The 23731-nt window shown below is 44.3% G+C and overlaps 1 protein-coding gene across 2 annotated transcripts in view; it reads right to left on the reverse strand.

Annotated features, from left to right (window-relative positions):
* The window catches only part of LOC119455779 (ras-related protein Rab-8A-like), a 100508-nt gene that overhangs the window by 58210 nt on the left and 18567 nt on the right, over positions 1-23731 (reverse strand). For both annotated transcript variants that reach the window (XM_037717242.2, XM_037717241.2), the window contains exon 2: positions 6706-6766. In XM_037717242.2, the coding sequence (XP_037573170.1) occupies positions 6706-6766 (61 nt within the window). The remainder of the gene's footprint in view (positions 1-6705; positions 6767-23731) is intronic.

A 23731-nucleotide genomic window follows, 5' to 3' on the forward strand; every position in this document is an offset into this window, starting at 1 on the left:
CAACCGCTGTTGGCTCGCGTTGTTTTTTTTTTTTTTTTTCTCTCTAAGCACCAGCTGAGGAACGAAATCAAACCAAGAAATTATATTCACACCAGCGCGTTTCCGAAGCTAAAGCTGCGCAAGTTATCGCTGCCACGTGCTGCTTCGCAATGCAGGCGAAACCGCAAATTTCTTTTATAAAAGAAACTAGAACAATAGCGCCGATCAGTTAGCCATACAGCACATAAGCTGCCGCATATTGTATTCATGGACACACGCCAGAGGCGCTGTGGCGTGTGTCCGTGGTGCCGTGTGTGTCTCTTTGTGGCTGTTCTCTCTCTTACCGCCGAATCAAGTGCATCTTTAGTTCATCATCATCTGCCCTACGCATTACATGACCGGCCAACTCAACTCAACTTAATGTCAACTATAGAATATCGGCTGCAGCCATTTGCTCTCTCATCCACACCATGCACCGTCTTCTTGTCTCTTATAACGGCCGGTATGCCTACCATATTTCGTTCCACTGCTCGTTGCTTGGTCTTAATTTATTCTCACGGTTCTTCATTAGATTCCAAGTTTCTGCCCCATATGTAAGGGGCACTCTTTAGCCAAAGTTCTCAGAGCCCTTTAGTGCAACGTCATGCATACTTCCCCATTGGACGAAACTGCCAATTTTAGAACTATTTTCGGAGATTATCAATTTCTGGGATAGGACTAGAATCGAGGCCGGTCTAGAATATAATAAATACGGCATAGAAAACTCAGCCGCGAGCTAGAGCTTCAAGTTGCTTCGTCTTTATTCGGCACTGGGTGGAGCGAACTATATGCTTTGCCTCAGAGGTGGCTCGGCGAGTCTACAGCTGTGTCATAAGCGCAAGCCGAGCAGCTGTCAACGTCGGCTGCGTTAATGCGCATGTGTTGACACGAGCCAAGCGTGCATGATCCATCAAAGAGGAAATTGGCTTTCCTAGGTGGCGCTAAGCCCCGCCAAGCAGGCCCTGCAACGCAAGCACGCATTATGTAAATCTGAGAGCACGTTCCGCTCGCTTCGTCTTGAACGCAGAAGGTCGTCGAACGGGCGGCCTGTTCGTCGCTTTTAGGGCGGGTGAAGCCTTTTTGTAATCACAAGCGATGATTGCACGTGCAATGTGGCGTTGCATACATTGGCAGCACTGTTTCCTATTTCCTCGGTATTGTTAGTGGCCGTATAACCATCTGTCGCACTTTAAATCCAATAATAATAATAATAATAATAATAATAATAATAATAATAATAATAATAATAATAATAATAATAATAATAATAATAATAATAATAATAATAATAATAATAATAATAAATAGAGCGAACTCAGCCAACGCAAAGCAAACGAGAAGTGGGTGATTTCGAATTGATGAATACGGGGAAATGCCTTAATAGAGAGTTCTATACAGGGCAATCATTTTCAAGTTTTATGGAATTTAAGAAAATCGCCTGTGGCAGCCAGGTAGGATAATCCTTGTCCTTAAGCTAAATTATTCGAAGAGGCGGACATTACTAGCTCGAGAAATGGAACCATATATACGAATAAATTTACTAATTAATTGCTTCGCGTCACATATTGTAATTTACGAGTTGTAGCCGGTGAGCTTGCAAGACTCATCCGCTTGAAATGGATGTCCAGGATGACACCAGTTGCGAGATATTATTTCCCGAAGTGTGGGCCGAAATATATGGGCGTTCCAGTTACTTATGTACTTCAATGCATGAGAGAGCGCTTTGTTAAAAAAAAAAAAAAAAAAAAAACTAAGTGGAGCAACAGTAAATTTATACGGCGAGTTTGATGGCGCTCACTTCCATATACTGCTGTCACTCTGGAAATTCATTACAAGTGGATACGCCTTGCGATCTCACCGGCTACAATTCGTAAATTGCAATATGTGCCATAAAGTAATTATTAAGAAGTTAATTAGTGAATTTCTTTTTAATTAGTTGAATACGTGTTTCGTTTTCACGTGCAAGTAATGTCCGCCTCTCTGAATAAACCAGCTCAAGGACTAGAATTATGTTATCTGCAACAAACGTTATTGTAGGCTCTTTACGTTCTTTTGTACGCCCGGCGGTTTACGTTCCCTCAAGGCATGGGCACCGTAATATAAAACTCTCTAGTGTTCCATTGTCAATCGCGGCGCAGTTTTCTGTTATGATCAAGAAAATGTGCAATGTGTATTTACGTTAAGTGAATTGCTGAAAGTCATTTTTTTAAGAGTTAGAACAACAATTTAATGTTAATGGGTAAAGACTAACTGCAAGAAAAGTGTTCCGCAATGTTACAGCCACTGCACTGAAATACGGTCTAAGGAAGAGCGTAGAGGCCTTCTGACTTGTCACAAAAGAGCAAGGGTTCCGACTTCTTTGTCTCTGACTCCCTCTTCTTTCTAGATTATACTGTGCATTCATACAATAACTAATTAATTTAATTTAATTATGGGGTTTTACGTGCCAGAACCACGATCTGATTATGAGACACGCCGTAGTGGGGGACTCCGGCAAATTTGGACCACCCGGGGTTCTTTAACGTGCACCTAAATCTAAGTACACGGGTGTTTTCGCATTTCGCCCCCATCGAAATGCGGCCGCCGTGGCCGGGATATTCGTACAATAACTGCACCGCAAGATCAATCAATAGAAAAGAATCTTGAAAGATTTCTTTACAAAATGACATTCCAAGTCAAGAGTAGAAAGCCTACAGGGCGCAGTGTCCTTGCCGAACTTTGTAGCTAGTTACAAGTGCACATTTATCGCGCTAATCAAGGTAGCTATAAGTTACCTTGATGGGAGTAGCACGGTAGTGTACTCCTTCGGTGGGTTTGATACCATTAATACCAGCACCGGCTTGTGAGGTCACGCTAAGATAATGCCTTGGCTGAAGTGACGCCAAGTGGAAGAAGTGTGGAAAGTAGCTAAATCGTATTACGGTGTTCTCAAGTTCCGAAGTCCAAAGACTGTAACACAGCAGGTGTGTCAAGTAGTACAAGTTCGCCTTTCAATACAGTGCAAGTGATACACACAGCGTGTGTAAGCGATCAGTGTTTGGCGTCGCGGCTGTAACTTAAAACACAAATCACGAAATATTTTCCAAGCGATTCCCTCCTTTTGAACTCACTCACATAATCAGAGATGCGACTGCGTTAACCATACGGAATTACAGCCTCCCTGCAAGACACCGCGCTTCAGGATCGAGAATGTGCATTCAGACTCTCCGCGACGGAGAGCTTTGGTAAACGCGCCGCCTGGAGAGAGAAACTCGTCGACGTTACGTGGTGCCGTGCTGCCATCTCTCGAGAGAAACGAGAACCTCGGCATCCACAAAACCTTCCCACTGATCGCTTCTCCGCATAGCTGTCTTGCAATGCGGAGAAGATCGCTTTAGGAACATAATTCAGTTGCGGTAGCAGCAGCAACGGTTTCCGACCGCAAAGTCAATGCGCTTCACACAGAGTGGATGCGAAAAAGTAGTGGCAGGTCACGGCTCCAACAAAGTAAGAGAACGTGCGTTTTATAGGCGTATGCTGTTCACAAAACCTTACACGTGGTGAGCCCTATAAAAGCCTAGTGACAGAATGCTGTTCTGAGGTTAGCAATAGAGGTCCCTTTGATGCAAACGTGAAAAAGATAATTGTTTTACTCTAACGTCCCATTTAGACAAGCTTTCATGCACGTTCATGTACAGTCTCGAGCAAAAGTTAGCAGACCACGGCATGAGCAAAAAAATTTAATATATTCAAGCACAGCTCCGAGGCCTCGAATTGGCTACACGTTGTATTGGTCGTTGTATTGGTCTATACGTTGTATTGGTCAAACACGTGCACGTAGGCGTGCGCTCTTGATTTCAGCCGTAATGGCCAGGCTGAGAAAAAAAAATCGTGGCACCTTTGGTCCACAAACTTTTGCTCGCGACTGTACGTGGACGAAATGACCGCCGCCGAGGTAAATGCTACATTTAATAATTTAAGTAAACACATACAAATGAAGGTACGGCGTGGCAGTTTCACATGCTCATGCTGCACCCTGGACTACGGCATCTAAGCACAACTGAAATGTCGGACCTCAGATGTGTGCTCTGTCGTTGTTGAATATAAATAATGACAATCCTCGTTAAAAAAAAGTTATAAAATAAGTTGCATGAAGTGATCAAGCGCAATATGCCCCATGCTTCTGAATTCTATAGTTAGAGAAGGCTCTTTTTTTGGTCATCTCCTGCTTTGAAATTAAAAAAAGAATAAAATGGCTCTCTATGAGGATGAAGGGGTCTCGGAAAAATATGCCGGCTATTATTGCCCTGAGAAGGGTAGGTTTAGCTTGGGCAATCGGCGAGAAACCGGGAATCATGTGCCTCAGGATACCCGAATTCGATCGCGAATAGGCACCGAAATCAAACATCCGACCCCACAAAACGCATGCTAGAGGGTCTATGAATGCTTATGCGCTCTATGCAAATGCGAGTTGAAATGTGTAGATAAAGAGAAAGGTGTGCTCTGAGGGATTCCCGGTAAGTATGAGTCAAACCCGATTATAAGGAACCCGGGTACGGCGAATTCAAGTTCAATTCAATTCAATTCAATTCATTTTTATGATAAGTAAATTAGTACATAGACAGTAGTATACAGGAAGGGGCCCCAAAGTAAAAACTGCAGGCGGGACCCCTTACGATGAATTAAATATCGAGTAATGAAACAAAACTAACACTGCATAGGTGAAAAATTATTAAGCACATGAAAGACGAAATAATTACAGTAATATCATGCATAATCATATACTAAAAAAAGGTTACAAAAAATAAAAGGTGTACAAAAATGTCGAACACTCGAAACAATATTCATGCAAAATAAATCGCATAAACGAACTGCACATTGGATAATATATCGAACAGCGAGTGCCTGCAGCCTGCGGCATAAAACCACCAGCAGCGTTTTTTCCCCCTTTCTTTTTTCTTTCTTTCTTTCTTTCTTTCTTTCTTTCTTTCTTTCTTTCTTTCTTTCTTTCTTTCTTTCTTTCTTTCTTTCTTTTTACTTGAATCCTGAGGCTCAGCATGCAGAATGTTTGGACATAGCCGGGTATGGTGCGATGCGACGAATAACCCGATATCAAGCTAGATCATATATCCGATTGCTGTGTTTTATACTTACACATGCTACTGCGAAAGACAAGTGTTTCAACACTGTGAGTGAAATAACTTTATTTAGGTCCAGAGAAGACGCAGCTAGGGGAGACCCCGTGTCACCCACACTGTCGTACAGCTCCGTTCGATACCTGTCCCGATAGACTCAATTATTTGACATAGATCGAGCTATCTATATACAAGGGTGGCGCCCCAACAGACAACCAATTACAGAACGATTTCGCTCCTTCCCATGCTATCCAAGAGTTTACAGAAAATTATATATGTTGGATTAAATACATATCTATGTATTTCTTAGTAAAACATTCTGTGCTGTAAGACATCACTTGCCTTGGCGTCTACCATTTTGCTGCACCTTATATCGCAAACAGTCCTTATCATACAATGTGTCTCATTAGCTCAACATACTTGCTGCAAATAATGTATGTTTAGAAGATACATCCCGAGATCAGCTATCATCCATGCTTTTGGATTTCGAAACCATTCCTCCTACATTGTAGATAGGCATGAATTATTATATTGTAATATGTTTAGGTCGACATTATGTATTCAGTTTTTCTCCTTTCTCTTTTTTTGTCTTTTTTTAGTGTATGAACGCGCTTTATATTGCTTTTCCGTTGAGAAATGTTGCTTGTAAATCTTGTATTTGCCCACCCTTTGCTGCTCATGTGTGCACTGGGTGCTCCCTTAAGCTGACTTTAGCAGCTTTTTGCCCAGTGTCCCCTCTTCCGCGTACTGCTTTGTACTGCGTGAAAGAGAAATAAACTTTCTATTCTATTCTAATGACCACAGTCCGCCGTTGTCGCTTCCGTTCGATGTCTCGAGTTTGCTCGGCGGTGTGGTTAGCAGCATTCGCCCGCCATTGCCGCTTGCGATTCTTCAAAATTAAATTGCTTTAAGATTAAGTCTGTCCGTTACGTAAGACAATGAAAGGTTAATACCCCCTTATGCAATGGCTCATACCCCCGTAAACGCGGCCTCCATATTACGACGACAGAAGAGAAGTGAAATTGTACGCTGGAAAGATTAGCGGCAACGCAGCCAGCTGTGGAAGAAGACGACGAAGACAAACGCGGGAGTTTGTCAAGGAGCCAGCTGCGGAAGAAGATGACGCTCGAGACACTGCTGATGACGATAGTTTTCTGTGGACAGGCAATTTCGCCTAGCCATATAAAGCTTCACTCAAATCCCCTATACCCCCCATGCCCCCCTCCGTCCCCTACTACCCCACCCCATGAGCGATGGGAGACCTTACGGTCCAGCCCCACCCTGTCGATCCAGCTCGCGCAGGCGGCTAGGGGCCAGGAGATGCTGGCCGTATATGGGTCCCGAAACCAGGGAACCACCCCGTCCGACCTCTGAGAAGACGCCGTCATTTGAGCTCAATAAATGTTTCTCTCTCTCTCTCTCTTTCGCTTTAATACGTTTTTCCACGCAACTTTCGAATGTTGGAGATGTAAGTCTGGCTGATTGCCTGACTCAATAGTGCATGCACTTCGCTTACGCCGTATTTATACACCGCCGAGTATAGTTGAGGACTTAAAGGTGATGTATTACTCACCATATTTGAAGCTTCACCGGCACTCCGTCCAGGCTGATTATCTTCTGCTTGAAGTCAATACCTACAAGGTGCAGACAAAACGCAAAAATCATTAATGACAGTTTCGTTCCTATTACCCTTCTTTCGTTCAGCTCCGCGGCTCATTATTCCATTTTTAATATATTTGTTCTATGTGAAAAGGAGTTGTCGGCGCCAAAAAAAAAAAAAAAGTGCTACATTCAAAACCAACGAACCACTGTACTTACGAAAATTTGTTCGATATGTTCGAAATTTCAGCGCTTCCTAACCGTGTGCAATCACATTTCGTTTATAACCGACATTAACACGTGTCGCCTGAATGGATTCTATGACATGGAGTACAATTCGGCAATGCTAAAAGAGACATCGTATAACCTTGCTATGTCTGCTCTTGGGCTCTTATATTTCAAATTATCAACATATCTGAATTATTATAACGATCGTTTTATTTCTCCGTAAGGTCTTGTTATACTTAAATAATTACTTAGTGATTACAAAGTGCAACTGTAATCTATACTATACTTATTATTTGAGAAATCCGTTCCACGTTTGACTCTATCCATGCGTCGCTGCTGAACAAACTTCCGTCGTCAACTATTGTGTTACTCATATCACACTCATATGCGCCAGAAGACCTCCACAAGCGAACACACGCAGATTTACAAAACAACACTTTCTAAGGCAGTGGGAGGCACTGCTTGTGGACGAGGAACAGGACAGCCAGCTTGCTCCCTTGGACCAAGCACAGCGAGTCGCTCAGGCCAGTGGGGCCCTGGACTAGGGGCTACACCCACATTTTCCTTCTTTTTTTTTGCCTTTTACCGATAAAGTTTTACTCTCTCTCTCTCTTTCCTACTCTGGTTGACGCAGACCGCAGTATGGTACACAACAGGCTCGCGATCACAGTACAGCACACGCAGTGTGCGTTACGGTATTTACAACTATAAATAATTGGGTTCTTTAATTTCGTCGCCCACGAATAAAAGAATTGGGTTTCACCTCGCACACTCTCGGCGAAGGACAATGATCTGCAGCTTCCAGAACGCACCCACGCTTCCTGCGGTTCACTCACTAATCACTCTTCACTAATCCAAGTCGAGCACATGACAGTTGACGATTCTTTCCGGAGGGCTAGATTCAGAGAGTGAATAGAGAATTATGTGTCCGTACTATCGCCTTTCACATAAAGCGAGACCCTGGGCGTGGCCAATGCCATAGTTCATACTGGCGATGACTACTATACTTGCGCATTTTATATACCGCAGCGGTCCATGCTCGTAATAATTACTGCGCTAAACTCAGCCCAGCTGGTTATAAAACAACTGACTTGTGACCCCTCGTTTCTGTGAACGTTTTATTTATTGAACTGCGTTCTTCTATGGTAATTTCACGATTGCAAAGAGAGATTATCGCAAAGAAAAAAGAAAAGAAAGAAAAAATGAAGTCGTATACAGAGGCAATAAAGATTAACGAGGCCGGGGCGTTGTCAAAATGCTGAGTAGAAAATGCCGTTTCATCACTTTACCATGAACTGCGCTTGCACATTGATGTGCTGTCTCGAAGCCGTCCCTGAGTCACGAAAACATAAATGCTGTCGTCAATTCGAATATATGGCCCCATAAAACACTCCGCGCTCGGGAAAAGAAAAAGAAAATGGAAATAAAAATCTACTTCGGCACGTTCGGGTCTCTATAGACCTCGCGCATTTGAATCTTTCGTCGACGGCCCTAAACTTTTTGTATTTACGTTACTCACGCAGATAAATAATTTTTCCTTTTTTTTAATTCTTCAGTTCATCTGCAGGCACTTCTTTATTAAGTAGTTGCATTTCTCAATATCTGAGTACGACTTTCTCTTTTGTGGTTTTCTTTAGAAGAGAGCTTATGCAATCACAGAGTATGAATCACAGGGGTCAAGCATGTCGTTGCGTGGCAATTCGATTTGAACGTACTAAGCATATATACCCGGAAAAAAAAATAACGCCAAATGGGATGACCTTTCCGTCCTGCACGACAGCATTCAAGAATATACGGATACAGTAGGCGCATTTAGCGCCGAACGCTAACTTGATAACAGCAGTAATCTGACGCAAAACCGTCACCGACAAAAGGCAAAGCAATGCTCACGTGGCAATATAAATGAAAGATTCATTTGTCTCTATATCGGAAGGAAGTGACTGATATAATCAACTGGGCGTACATCAATACACAGATAAATTAGTCTGCGGGCATTTATGCCTAATCGTAGTGATAATCAATGGCAGAAAACTATGTTCCCATACTGCACTCGCTACGCCTACAGAATGAGGGCTTCTCCCCAGACCTATTCTTACTGTGGGGAAGCTAGCTTCTGGGTGGGCTCTATACACGCGTTTAGACACATTGAGTCCACGTCGAGGTTCGGTGATGCCTAGAAGCGGTTTCAAAGATCGGCAGCGAGTTCTAAAAAAAGAAAAAAAAGTACGGAGTTTAACAAGGACAGAGCCCTGTTGTATACGTCACGGTAGTGGTGAGAGAAGCAGTGATATCTAATGGTGGGAGTAACCGCCTGCAGTATATAGTCAAATGTGACCGTCTCGCTCGTGGCGCACGCCTGAACTATTGGGCGGATGCTGTATAAAGGATGCTCAACAAAGAATGATGTTTTGTCGCTCATGTTAGTTGCTCAAATTCACGCTTACCAGGTGCCGTTGCAGCCTGTAGTGTAGGCATACAATACGTAACTTTCCACTAAAAGCCTCTCCGAGGACACGTCGACAGCGGGCTATAGCAATGCAGAACTTCTGAGAACTTCAATGTAAGCCGATAGATACCTGCTATGCTTAGAAAATCTACTGCCGCACAGACAAAGGCGCTCTCACACGCCTGTCGACACAAAGAGTCAGCTGATGTGGCGCGTCCAATGCCTTGCGGTGCGAATAACTGCAAATGTATTTTAAACAGTATAGAGACGAAAAAGAAGAAAAAGTTATGGTTGATCCCTTTTTTCGTAGGAATCGGTAGAACAAGAAAGCGAAACGTGTCTTCACAGAAGCTGTTGCATGTTTGCTTCGCGAACTCACGGTCCGCTGCAGCAAAAGACGCACGATTTGCGGGCCGGCGACCATGTTGCAAGTTGGCTTGGCGGGTGGCGTCCTGCTGGCGAGTGGCTTCGGCGAAGGTGCGAGCATTCTGGTCCGGCCCCGTAGTGGCTATATACGGCAGCTAGTCGAGCTGCGACGCGCACAGCTGCAGGAATGCCAGTGGCAGAGCTCGCTCCGCGCGCCGCGAACGCGCGGGAGCCTATGGAGCCTACATGCAAGCGCTGTAAAACAGCGCTTGCAAGTAGGCTCCCTAGCGACGGCATTCTGCTTCACGCTGGCGTGTATCTCGCCGAAGCAAAGCGAGATTCGCCTGGCGACGTCGTTGCCTTTCAGCCCCTTTTAGCGCAACAGTTGTCTTAGGTGGTGCCACCGCAAGCGAGCAGTAGGCGATGCACTGCTGATGCACGTTGAAGCCGCAATCTGTAGGCGACGAGGCGCCACAGGCTAATCGGACGCTAACTGCCCACACGAGGCTAGGGTGGTCACAACGAGGCCACAGAAGTACATGGATTTGACTGATCTTCGTGCTTGTGGATTTGTTTATTGCGCTTCATATGCCTTCATTGGCGTAAATTTCAGAGCAATCTATACTTTTCAAAGTGCAGAAGACGCTGCGAACGCGCTCAATCGCTACTAATTACAACGGTTCGGCTTGGCGCGGTGGCCAAATCGAAATGCGCCAAACGTCTAAATCAAGGAGGTTAAAAAAAAGTTATTTTTGAACCTCCTTGGTCTAAATGCACTAGCTGCCCGTGATAAATTCATAAGGGCGTTTTACGTCGCGTGTCGAGGCGTTCGCCGGTGGCGTAATGATTTCAACATCGAGCTTCTCTTCCAGTGTTTCTGTGTTCGAGTCCTGCCGTCGGACTACATTAATAATGTTTTATTGTATGTTTATTTATTGTATAATTGTTGTATTAAACTATGCACGAGGCTATACTTGGTTGTTTGTTTATTCTATGGCTACACCGCGTTGGACCCTCCACTGTGCTGTGACTACCGAAGCGCCCCCTGTCGACGCTCGTTAGTGTCACAATGCAGTGCTTCGCTTCATCGCTCCTAGATGGCGACTGTTACACCCGTTGCCGGAAATCAGTCGTGAAACCCGGGATAAAACACTGTCGTGTTAAAAAAGCCGGCAGATCCCCACGCTCTGTGGGAATCGATTTTATGCGAAGCAGCGTGCGGGGGGAGCCTACCAAGTTAACGAAACAACAATGAGAGCACCAAGGCGTAGGCGGCTGCTACATGACACGCATGTCATGAGTCTTCAGGAGTCCCTTTAGCTACGCCTGAGAGACCTTAAGGCGAAAGCCTTAGTCATGCTCATGACTATGACTTCGACCGCCGCCCTTTCCTTCACTTTCTACCACATCTGAACCCATTCCATTGTTTTGTGTTAATCTTTTTCCGCTGAGTCATTGCTATGACTTCTACCATCATCCTTTAGCGTTTCCTTCACTTAGTGCCCACGTCAGAACCCATTTCAGTGGTTTTTGAGTGTTAATGTTTTTCGCTGGGTCATTGTCATGACCTACATGACATGCATGTCATGCCATTTAGTCATGACCTATCACTTATGTTCGTCATACACTCCCGTCATACTATGCGAATTTTGGTACCTACCAAGTTAACGAGACGACCATGAGAGCACCAAGACGTAGGCGGCTGTTTCATGACCTAATGACACGCATGTCATGACATTCATTTCATGACATATCACTTATGTTCGTCACATACTCTTATCATAGTATACAAATTTTGGCACATACCAAGTTAACGAAACGACCATGACAGCACAAAGTCGTAGGCGGCTAGATAGATAGATAGATAGATAGATAGATAGATAGATAGATAGATAGATAGATAGATAGATAGATAGATAGATAGATAGATACTGTCAAAGTAGCAAATGTTTGCCAAGAAATGCTTCGCATTTAAAAGAAAGAATAGTAAAATACAGAACTGTGACACTTTGACGTTATTTCTTAAGGAAACGGGAAAACTATTCTGATGAAATCATTACGTAAGCACTAACCTCAGCACTCCAATCCTTCCCCACTACTAGCTCTGTGGATCTGAAGCGCACGTTTTCAAGGGGATACAAAAAGTAGATGATGATGAAAAAGAAGCATAATTGGTAAGAGCATTGTCGACTCTTGTATACAGAGAGTTTCTCTAAGCACTGTTACGAAAATATCTTACGACGCTTCACGATGAGAAAAGGCACGCACGCGCGCACGATTACTGTCCCATATACAAGCATCGAAAATAAAACAAAATTAAAAAGCGGAAAGCTCTCTGCGGGGGACGTTGATACGGATGAAGACGCCGCTTTACCCGGGCACGTTGCCGGTGAAATAACGACGCCGTTATAAAAAAAAAAATTAAGAAAGAAAGAAAGACGATGGAGTAAGAGGTGCCTTAGCAGGAAACGGCGAAAACACAAGGCGGCGCAAGGCCGGTATACACGGAGCTTGCTGAGGGGGGGGGGGGGGGGGGGGGGGGGGGCGAACGCAATCTTCTTCCGGCGCGCTTGTAAAGCCTTTACTCCTCAGCTCACTGCGGTTGGGGCGGCGGACGTCACGTTACATCCCACGGGCTCAGCGAAAGTTCTATCTCGCTAGACGGGATGGGAGGAGGTATCAAACGAAACATAAGGAAAAGCTCGCTCGCGGTGGTTGTAAGACAGGACCGTTCCACGGTATAGAGTTGCTGCCGTTATGCGCGGCTGGAGAACAAAAAAAAAAAAAAGAAAGGCAACGAAAGAAAAGAGCAAGCGATGCTTCTCGAGAGGGAAAAGAGGAAATATGCTCTCGCTGGCACGATGGTTTCGTTTCGAATGCGATCCCGCTTCCCCGCGAACGCGCCGGCTTCCAGTAGCAGAGATTGGGAGGTTTCCTCGCATCGCTATCAGAGTTGGCTCCCCCTCGCCCCATCCCCGTTTTAGTGAATTGTGCGGCTATATACTCGCTTTGCTGCGAGCGATCGCTTGAAGTGCTTGCCTGACATTGCTGCTCTTTCCATATTTCCGTCTCTCCCTTGCTTCACGTATACTTCGTGCAGGTTATAATGTAGGAGTGACGAGAAGCGAGCTGGATTTCGTTCCTGGTCTTCTCCTTTCCCCACGAGGAGTAGAATACACGCCGTGGCGACACAGTGATCATATCGTTCTCTTTCCGAGCACGAGGTCGCGGGTACGATTGCCGGCCGCGGCGGCCGCATTCCGATTAGAGGGAAATGAAAAAAAGAAGAAAAAAAAAGTACTCGTGCGCTTAGATATAGGTGCTCATTAAAGAGACTGTATATAGTGGTAAAAGTTAAGCCCGAATTCTCAGTTTTCCATCACGGCGTCTATCATAACCCCAGAGTAGTTTTGTAACGTTAATTAAACCACATGAATCAATGAATGCAAACGTAAAATCACTTCTTATACTTAAAGCAACATCCTTGAACTGAGACAACACCATGGCTGCGCAGTGAACCACGCACAAGTGTCCCTCGATCGTCATCTAGATAATGCACACGCGGCGGCAGAAATGTCGGGTATACGTGCAGGCAATAATGTCAAATACTTGGAGGTATAGGCACATGACCTACAGTTGAGATGTACGTTTTACACCTGACTGTGAGACACACGGAGTGCTCTAAATTTCGGGCTGCATGCTTAGGTTGCAAAGCTTTCGATCCTTTTCGATGTTTCCGCGTTCCAAAAGTTTGTAGGCAGGTGCGCTAGTCTCATTGTGTATGTACTTGGCTAGTAGGACACGTGCTGGCTGGCTGCGTGACATGTAACACGAAAGCCTTTCCACACTAGAAAGCAGCTGTTAGGGCTTGAAACGTTCGCTCGATAATGCATGACGCATTGTGACCGCAGCGTTGGTTTTTGTGGAGACTTACTTCTCACTAGTTTAGATGTGACGTCCCTTGCGCTTGTGGATCTTTTATTTCGACGAGTTGTTTGACAGCGAAGCTAAGCTTGCCAAAGAACTTACGTATATAGGCGTCAATACAATCAGCATGGATATTTCAGCAAAAACAGCAAATCTGAACACGCGTGCGCCTTTAAAAATGCTGAAAAAATATTCATCGAGAATTTCTGGTCAGTATCGAACAGTGCGCGTAGTTTTATGAAGAAAATTATTTCAAATCCGTGCAGAAAGTTTGTCAAAAATCGACATTTAGAGGTGAAAACAAGTGCTGAATGGTGTGACATGCACCAGTGTACCTGTACACGTTACCACGACCGTTTGCGATCACGATATCAGCGAAATAGATCAGCTTTCAGTTCACACTGCGCGGGCTCTGTAGAGGAGGAGGAAAAATCGCCAAGCAAACGTTATAGGAGTGTTTACATGGCAGCTATCGGAGGTACAGATGTTGTACATCGTTATTGCATGTAACGCAGCGAGGTAACTGGCGGTAGCAGCACTACGTGGTGTCGTATATAGTTAGGGTTTAGCGTTTTCAGGGAAAATCGGGAAAGACAGGAAAAATTATACTGAGCTTATCTTCGGGAATTCACCTTACATAAAAAAACTGTCGCAGTTTTACCCGAAAGGCGAAGCATCAATTGCGATAGCAAATTAGTAGAGAGCTATACGGAGTAAAGATAGTAGTTTTATCAGCTATATAAACTTGGACATGCAGTAGCACCAACAACGCGCAGAACTGTTGCCGACGCCGTCGGCGTTTTGCCCGCGTTCGCACCGAACGCGCGCGGCGTTGGTGACTGTTGCCGGTGCATCTGGGGGCGGCTCGGAGGTTTTCGACGAGATCAGAATGGGACACTCGTCGAGCAGCGTCTGAAATCTTACCCACCTTCTCGCCTCGCAACGTTTATATATATATATATATATATATATATATATATATATATATATATATATATATATACGCATTTGCTGCCGCAGCTAAACGTCGCCTCCCCTCCTTCCCTCCCGTCCCCCCACGGCATTTCGCGCGACCGAAAAAGTCGCATTTGCTCTCTATATATGGTGATTGTAAAGGAGGAAAGATACGCTTAATTCTGCAGCCCTTCAGGGAGCACGGCGCAGAACGCGCGTTTGCTCTCCGACGTGCGTTCGCTCCCCGTGAAAGCGCGCGTCCCTCGCGCCATTTCACTCGCACATACAGCGTCCGGCGTTCGGCGACGATTTCATCGCTGTTGACGTCATACGGAACCTCACGGCGACGGCGACGACTACGGCGATGACGACAGCAGAAATCCGCTTTGGAGTGTCCATTTAATTGCTATTGCAATAAAATGGAATGCCAGTATATGAGACTATATGATGGCACGTGGAAAGGGAGAATCGTGCTGCTGTTATTAGGCTGACTCATTGCTAACTGTAATGAAGCAGAAGCGCCTCGTGTTTTCGGTAGGAGCTCGAAGACGCGACGACGACGACCCGTTATGTTTTTACCAGAGAGCTCGGGCTGTTCGCAGAGTTCTGAACACGCACACGAGCTTAGTTTCGAGTTAACACATATTATTTTTTCGCATCTCTGATGACGGAACCGTCTCAACTGCACTTTGTGTGCCGTGTTCACTAACAGACTCACTATGAACCATGGGTATGCGTATGAACCATCGTTCGTTTACCACGCTGATGTAACCAGGTATTACGCGGTAAGGGGCAAAGTGTTACGTACGTAGTCAGCGAAAAAAAGACTGCGGTAACCCTCTACCACTTCAACCGCTAATCCCCCGACACCCTTCTAAACCACCCTCCTTTCTTACGCAACTGACCGCGTCACTGCCTCTTACGCAACTGACCCAGTCGCATTTTGTCCTTTCACAACTGAATGCTAAATAAACTGACCTTATCACTTCTTCGTTCTTAGCCGCAATCAGGGCAAACATAAAGTATGTTCCAACGTTTCAAGCCTGGCACTCCTCGTAGTCTGGACCGTTTAAATTGCACAGCCAGTGAGATGCAGCCAAGGCGAACTCCCGTGTCACCAACTTGGAGTTGACCGAAAACTTTAGTCAGGGTCCATTCCTTGCAGCGGAGAGTGAGAGACGAAGAAGGGAGGTCAAACAAGACTGCGCCTGGTTGGCAGCCCTACACTTATGCAAGAGTAAGATAAAAAAAAAAAATGACTCGCCATCTCGGCCCTGCGAAAGTGGATGCCCAGCGAAGCAGTTGCAAAACTGCCACTATACAACTGCTAAGGGGGTAATGCAGTGCTTAATTATGGTGCACGGTTCGGACGCTTGTTTTGAGCTGGTTATTTATTGAAACGCCCGCTGTTCTGTGTGTTGTGTCGGTAATTTCAATGAATGTATGCACTGTTCGCTTCACTTTACTGAGAATTTATGGTTCGGACGCTTGTTTAGAGCTTGTTCTTTATTGAAACGCGTGCTGTTCTGTGTGTTGTGTGGGTGATTTCAATGAATGTATGCACTGTTCGCTTCACTTTACTGAGAATTTATGGTTCGGACGCTTGTTTAGAGCTTGTTCTTTATTGAAACGCGTGCTGTTCTGTGTGTTGTGTGGGTGATTTCAATGAATGTATGCACTGTTCGCTTCACTTTACTGAGAATTTATGGTTCGGACTCTTGTTTAGAGCTTGTTCTTTATTGAAACGCGTGCTGTTCTGTGTGTTGTGTGGGTGATTTCAATGAATGTATGCACTGTTCGCTTCACTTTACTGAGAAGTTATGGTTCGGACGCTTGTTTAGAGCTTGTTCTTTATTGAAACGCGTGCTGTTCTGTGTGTTGTGTGGGGCGATTTCAATGAATGTATGCACTGTTCGCTTCACTTTACTGAGAATTTATGGTTCGGACGCTTGTTTAGAGCTTGTTCTTTATTGAAACGCGTGCTGTTCTGTGTGTTGTGTGGGTGATTTCAATGAATGTATGCACTGTTCGCTTCACTTTACTGAGAATTTATGGTTCGGAACGCTTGTTTAGAGCTTGTTCTTTATTGAAACGCGTGCTGTTCTGTGTGTTGTGTGGGTGATTTCAATGAATGTATGCACTGTTCGCTTCACTTTACTGAGAATTTATGGTTCGGGTCCTTGGTTTAGAGCTGTTCTTTATTGATAACGCGTGCTGTTCTGTGTTGTGTGGGTGATTTCAATGAATGTATGCAACTGTCGCTTCACTTTGCTGAGAATTTATGGCTTCGGATGCTTGTTTTAGAGCTTGTTCTTTATTGAAACGCGTGCTGTTCTGTGTGTTGTGTGGGTGATTTCAATGAATGTATGCACTGTTCGCTTCACTTTACTGAGAATTTATGGTTCGGACGCTTGTTTAGAGCTGTTCTTTATTGAAACGCGTGCTGTTCTGTTGTTGTGTGGGTGATTTCCAATGAATGTATGCACTGTTCGCTTCACTTTACTGAGAATTTATGGTTCGGACGCTTGTTTAGAGCTGGTTTCTTATTGAAACGCCGTGCTGTTCTGTGTGTTGTGTCGGGTGATTTCAATGAATGTATGCAATGTTCGCTCACTTTACTGAGAATTTATGGTTCGGACGCTTGTTTAGAGCTTGTTCTTTATTGAAACGCGTGCTGTTCTGTGTGTTGTGTGGGTGATTTCAATGAATGTATGCACTGTTCGCTTCACTTTACTGAGAATTTATGGTTCGGACGCTTGTTTAGAGCTTGTTCTTTATTGAAACGCGTGCTGTTCTGTGTGTTGTGTGGTGATTTCAATGAATGTATGCACTGTTCGCTTCACTTTACTGAGAATTTATGGTTCGGACGCTTGTTTAGAGCTTGTTCTTTATTGAAACGCGTGCTGTTCTGTGTGTTGTGTGGGTGATTTCAATGAATGTATGCACTGTTCGCTTCACTTTGCTGAGAATTTATGGTTCGGACGCTTGTTTTGAGCTTGTTCTTTATTGAAACGCGTGCTGTTCTGTGTGTTGTGTGGGTGATTTAAATGAATGTACGCACTGTTCGCTTCACTTTGCTGAGAATTTATGGTTCGGACGCTTGTTTTGAGCTTGTTCTTTATTGAAACGCATGCTGTTCTGTGTGTTGTGTGGGTGATTTAAATGAATGTATGCACTGTTCGCTTCACTTTGCTGAGAATTTATGGTTGTTTTGATTGAAACGGTGCTGTTCTGGGTGTTGTGTGGGTGATTTAAATGAATGTACGCTTGTTTTGAGAATTTAGGGTTCTTGTTCTTTATTGAAACGCGTGCTGTTGTTGTGTGGGTGATTTAATGAATGTATGCTGTTTCGTTCACTTTGTGAGAATTTATGTGGACGTGGGTGTTCTTTATTGAACGCGTGCTGTTCTGTGTGGTGTGTGGGTGATTTAAATGAATGTATGCACTGTTCGCTTCACTTTGCTGAGAATTTATGGTTCGGACGCTTGTTTTGAGCTTGTTCTTTATTGAAACGCGTGCTGTTCTGTGTGTTGTGTGGGGTGATTTAAATGAATGTATGCACTGTTCGCTTCACTTTGCAGAGAATGAGCTTGTTTGAGCTTGTTCTTTATTGAAACGTCTTCGCTTCACTTTACTGAGAATTTATGGTTCGGACGCTTGTTTTAGAGCTTGTTCTTTATTGAAACGCAGTGCTGTTCTGTGTGTTGTGTGGGTGATTTAAATGAATGTATGCACTGTTCGCTTCACTTTGCTGAGAATTTATGCTTCGGACGCTTGTTTTGAGCTTGTTCTTTATTGAAACGCGTGCTGTTCTGTGTGTTGTGTGGGTGATTTCAATGAATGTATGCACTGTTCGCTTCACTTTGCTGAGAATTTATGGTTCGGACGCTTGTTTTGAGCTTGTTCTTTATTGAAACGCATGCTGTTCTGTGTGTTGTGTGGGTGATTTCAATGAATGTATGCACTGTTCGCTTCACTTTGCTGAGAATTTATGGTTCGGACGCTTGTTTTGAACTTGTTCTTTATTGAAACGCATGCTGTTCTGTGTGTTGTGTGGGTGATTTCAATGAATGTATGCACTGTTCGCTTCACTTTGCTGAGAATTTATGGCTTCGGACGCTTGTTTTGAGCTTGTTCTTTATTGAAACGCGTGCTGTTCTGTGTGTTGTGTGGGTGATTTCAATGAATGTATGCACTGTTCGCTTCACTTTGCTGAGAATTTATGGTTCGGACGCTTGTTTTGAGCTTGTTCTTTATTGAAACGCATGCTGTTCTGTGTGTTGTGTGGGTGATTTCAATGAATGTATGCACTGTTCGCTTCACTTTACTGAGAATTTATGGTTCGGACGCTTGTTTTGAGCTTGTTCTTTATTGAAACGCATGCTGTTCTGTGTGTTGTGTGGGTGATTTCAATGAATGTATGCACTGTTCGCTTCACTTTGCTGAGAATTTATGGTTCGGACGCTTGTTTTGAGCTTGTTCTTTATTGAAACGCGTGCTGTTCTGTGTGTTGTGTGGGTGATTTCAATGAATGTATGCACTGTTCGCTTCACTTTGCTGAGAATTTATGGTTCGGACGCTTGTTTAGAGCTTGTTCTTTATTGAAACGCGTGCTGTTCTGTGTGTTGTGTGGGTGATTTCAATGAATGTATGCACTGTTCGCTTCACTTTGCTGAGAATTTATGGTTCGGACGCTTGTTTTGAGCTTGTTCTTTATTGAAATGCATGCTGTTCTGTGTGTTGTGTGGGTGATTTCAATGAATGTATGCACTGTTCGCTTCACTTTACTGAGAATTTATGGTTCGGACGCTTGTTTTGAGCTTGTTCTTTATTGAAACGCGTGCTGTTCTGTGTGTTGTGTGGGTGATTTAAATGAATGTATGCACTGTTCGCTTCACTTTGCTGAGAATTTATGCTTCGGATGCTTGTTTTGAGCTTGTTCTTTATTGAAACGCGTGCTGTTCTGTGTGTTGTGTGGGTGATTTCAATGAATGTATGCACTGTTCGCTTCACTTTGCTGAGAATTTATGGTTCGGACGCTTGTTTTGAGCTTGTTCTTTATTGAAATGCATGCTGTTCTGTGTGTTGTGTGGGTGATTTCAATGAATGTATGCACTGTTCGCTTCACTTTGCTGAGAATTTATGGTTCGGACGCTTGTTTGAGCTTGTTCTTTATTGAAACGCGTGCTGTTCTGTGTGTTGTGTGGGTGATTTCAATGAATGTATGCACTGTTCGCTTCACTTTGCTGAGAATTTATGGTTCGGACGCTTGTTTTGAGCTTGTTCTTTATTGAAACGCGTGCTGTTCTGTGTGTTGTGTGGGTGATTTCAATGAATGTATGCACTGTTCGCTTCACTTTGCTGAGAATTTATGGTTCGGACGCTTGTTTTGAGCTTGTTCTTTATTGAAACGCGTGCTGTTCTGTGTGTTGTGTGGGTGATTTCAATGAATGTATGCACTGTTCGCTTCACTTTGCTGAGAATTTATGGTTCGGATGCTTGTTTTGAGCTTGTTCTTTATTGAAACGCATGCTGTTCTGTGTGTTGTGTGGGTGATTTCAATGAATGTATGCACTGTTCGCTTCACTTTGCTGAGAATTTATGGTTCGGACGCTTGTTTTGAGCTTGTTCTTTATTGAAATGCATGCTGTTCTGTGTGTTGTGTGGGTGATTTCAATGAATGTATGCACTGTTCGCTTCACTTTGCTGAGAATTTATGGTTCGGACGCTTGTTTTGAGCTTGTTCTTTATTGAAACGCATGCTGTTCTGTGTGTTGTGTGGGTGATTTCAATGAATGTATGCACTGTTCGCTTCACTTTGCTGAGAATTTATGGTTCGGACGCTTGTTTAGAGCTTGTTCTTTATTGAAACGCGTGCTGTTCTGTGTGTTGTGTGGGTGATTTCAATGAATGTATGCACTGTTCGCTTCACTTTGCTGAGAATTTATGGTTCGGACGCTTGTTTTGAGCTTGTTCTTTAGTGAAACACAGTGCTGTTCTGTGTGTTGTGTGGGTGATTTCAATGAATGTATGCACTGTTCGCTTCACTTTGCTGAGAATTTATGGTTCGGACGCTTGTTTTGAGCTTGTTCTTTATTGAAACGCATGCTGTTCTGTGTGTTTGTGGGTGATTTAAATGAATGTACTGCACTGTTCGCTTCACTTTGCTGAGAATTTATGGTTCGGACGCTTGTTTTGAGCTTGTTCTTTATTGAAACACATGCTGTTCTGTGTGTTGTGTGGCTGATTTCAATGAATGTATGCACTGTTCGCTTCACTTTGCTGAGAATTTATGGTTCGGACGCTTGTTTTGAGCTAGTTCTTTATTGAAACGCATGCTGTTCTGTGTGCTTGTGTGGGTGATTTCAATGAATGTATGCACTGTTCGCTTCACTTTGCTGAGAATTTATGGTTCGGACGCTTGTTTTGAGCTTGTTCTTTATTGAAACGCATGCTGTTCTGTGTGTTGTGTGGGTGATTTCAATGAATGTATGCACTGTTCGCTTCACTTTGCTGAGTGCTTGTAGCCTCTGCCTTCCGGGAGTATGAGCCTTTTAATTTTTTGCTTGTTTACGGGGGATGAGAGCCATTGCGTTTTTGCTTGCTTACCGGGGTACAAGCCATTGCTGTTGATGATATATGCTTGTTTTGAGCTTGTTCTTTTTTGAAGCGTATCCTGTTCTGTACATCGCATGCGTGATTCCAATGAATGTATGCACTGTCAGCTTAACTTTGCTGAGTACTTGTAGCCTCTGAATTACAAGGGGGATGAGCCATTGCATTTTTTGCTTACTTAGGGGGGTATGAGCCATTGCTTATGATGACAATTTCTGCCAACGAACGGACACAAAAAATGCAGACTATCGAGAATCTAACAGCTTCGCTGTAAAAGAAAGTAGCAGTCAGTGTAAACACACTCACTGAGGAATGTTCGCTGACAGTCTCAGGCGGTCGCACAGTCACGTCACCTTCAATATTATCAATAATGATTTTGTGGCCTTTCGGCGTGGATGTATTGTTGAGCCAAGCTAGGTCCCAAGATATTTTCTTCCGAAAGCTGTCCATCATCTAAGCGGCTGATACTAGCTCGCACAGCACATCGTTGAGCATCGGTGAATGTCTATGTACATCAGAGAATGGGCTTTATTCTTTCGTCACAGCCGCAAGAATTGCATTCGGCTTTATTGGCCATTTCGATGAGGAATGAATTAGAATTCGCAAATGCGACGCCCCAACTACATACGATACAATAAAGTTGCGCAGCAGCACACGTAGCAACAAATAAACCCGGGCATCTGTATCCGCATTCTGAGAACGCTCAGTTTGTAGCGTCCCGTTGCGCATGCTTTTCTGTATACAATCGCAATTATGCGTCGAAGACATATCCGCAAGTTGCACACAATGCCCATACCGACCGCTCCCCGCCGCTCTGTCACCAACACCTCCTCTTGGCTTCTACACAAGCCGGCTTTGTCAGCTATAGACACGATGTAATGTAGACTGGAATGCACTATACATGGACGCCAGTTTGACCCAGTTGCTGTCCTGACTAACGAATTCCCACTGTACCATTTAAAAATACGAGTTTAATTAGTCGACCGAAGAACCACGGCCATTGCTGCACAACATCTGTCATGGCGTGTGTGTGATGCTTTGGCACGAAAGCTTGCGAGCACAGACCTGCTCCCATGTAATTGCCATGTGTTCTATCTCAGTCTGTCTTTTTCATTTGTATCTCTCTACTGACAACTAAGCCACAATATCGCCTCGGTTTTCCGGGTCGCTGGCGGCAAGCTTCGCAATCACCATGATGGCCGCTGTGTGTCTACGTGCTCGGCTCTTCACTTTTCGTTGTGTCGCAACATTCGTTTACGCCTTCAACACTTTGGTCACAGCATATAAAGTACTCGGTGTTTACAATTTGAGAGCTGTCGTTAACACCTCTGAGCTATTTGCTTGCGGAGTTGTAATATAGCGAATGCTTGCTCGAAATGATATGAGTGACACGATACTGAAAAGCTTCCGGACTTCATAAAAGCGGGAAGACTTATATGGACTAGGATTTTCTGCGTAGTTCGTGCGAACTGCACGGAGAACTTGATAAAACTTAAGCCCCCAAAGTCGTGGACTACGGGAGGCGCACATTTGTCCCGACTTCATGCAACGAAATCTTATGTTTCTCCCTCTATATCCCCTCTGGCTTAATCTCGTACAGTGACACATGTCAGTTATTGAAGGCTACATACAGCACGCCAAAAAGTCCGGCTCATTCCAGCCCATTCTTCCAAGATGCAACTATGCTACCACTCATCTGGTAAGCCAGCCGCATCTTTACATATTTTCATTCGTTACAAAGAAATCTTTCCTCTGGCTTCCTTTATTTCGCCTTGCCGCTGGTGCGTTACCGTGTCCTGTGCGTCGTAGCGAACACCGCATGAACTGTACTATCTCGTCAGGCAATGTAATTTTGCTCCTACGTTGTCTTTCCTGAAAAGCTAAATGCAGCAGCGGGAAGCGCGCTACCTATTTATAGCTGTCTATATCGCGTTTCCAGGTAAAGCATTTGCACACGTAAATGCCACCACAGTTTGTGTGATCAAGAAGATAACATTCTCAAAAATATGCAGCACATCCAACGAGTTGGAATCTATATGCAGCGAAGCTTTGTGTGAGCGCATAAAGAGTCGAAACACGAGCCTGTGCTTATTTAATGTCCGCACAAAGTGACAAGGAAGGCTTTATTCAAGCATTGTATGGAGAGGCTAACAGATGCGCGGAGGCGAGCACCCTCTGGTGGTGGTGCAAGAAACCGAGCGGCGATGTTGGACGCCTACTCTGCTGTGATTGGTTGCCCTATTCGGCTATAGAGAACAGCCACGCAGCACTCACAGTCACGAAAACCCGGCGAGACTCTCGAAGAAAAGCTTTGCTTTTAATAAAACAAACGAGAGGCGACTGTATTCACGCGATACGAAAGGTTACTTATTTACTAATGCAAGGCTAAACTTGATTGTTGGCCTCACTGAGGAACTGAATGTCTTCAGCAGGAATTGTGTAACACCACGGAAGAAACCTAGTG

The sequence above is a fragment of the Dermacentor silvarum genome, chromosome 6, assembly GCF_013339745.2.
Source record: "Dermacentor silvarum isolate Dsil-2018 chromosome 6, BIME_Dsil_1.4, whole genome shotgun sequence".
NCBI classification, from domain to species: Eukaryota; Metazoa; Arthropoda; class Arachnida; order Ixodida; family Ixodidae; genus Dermacentor; species Dermacentor silvarum.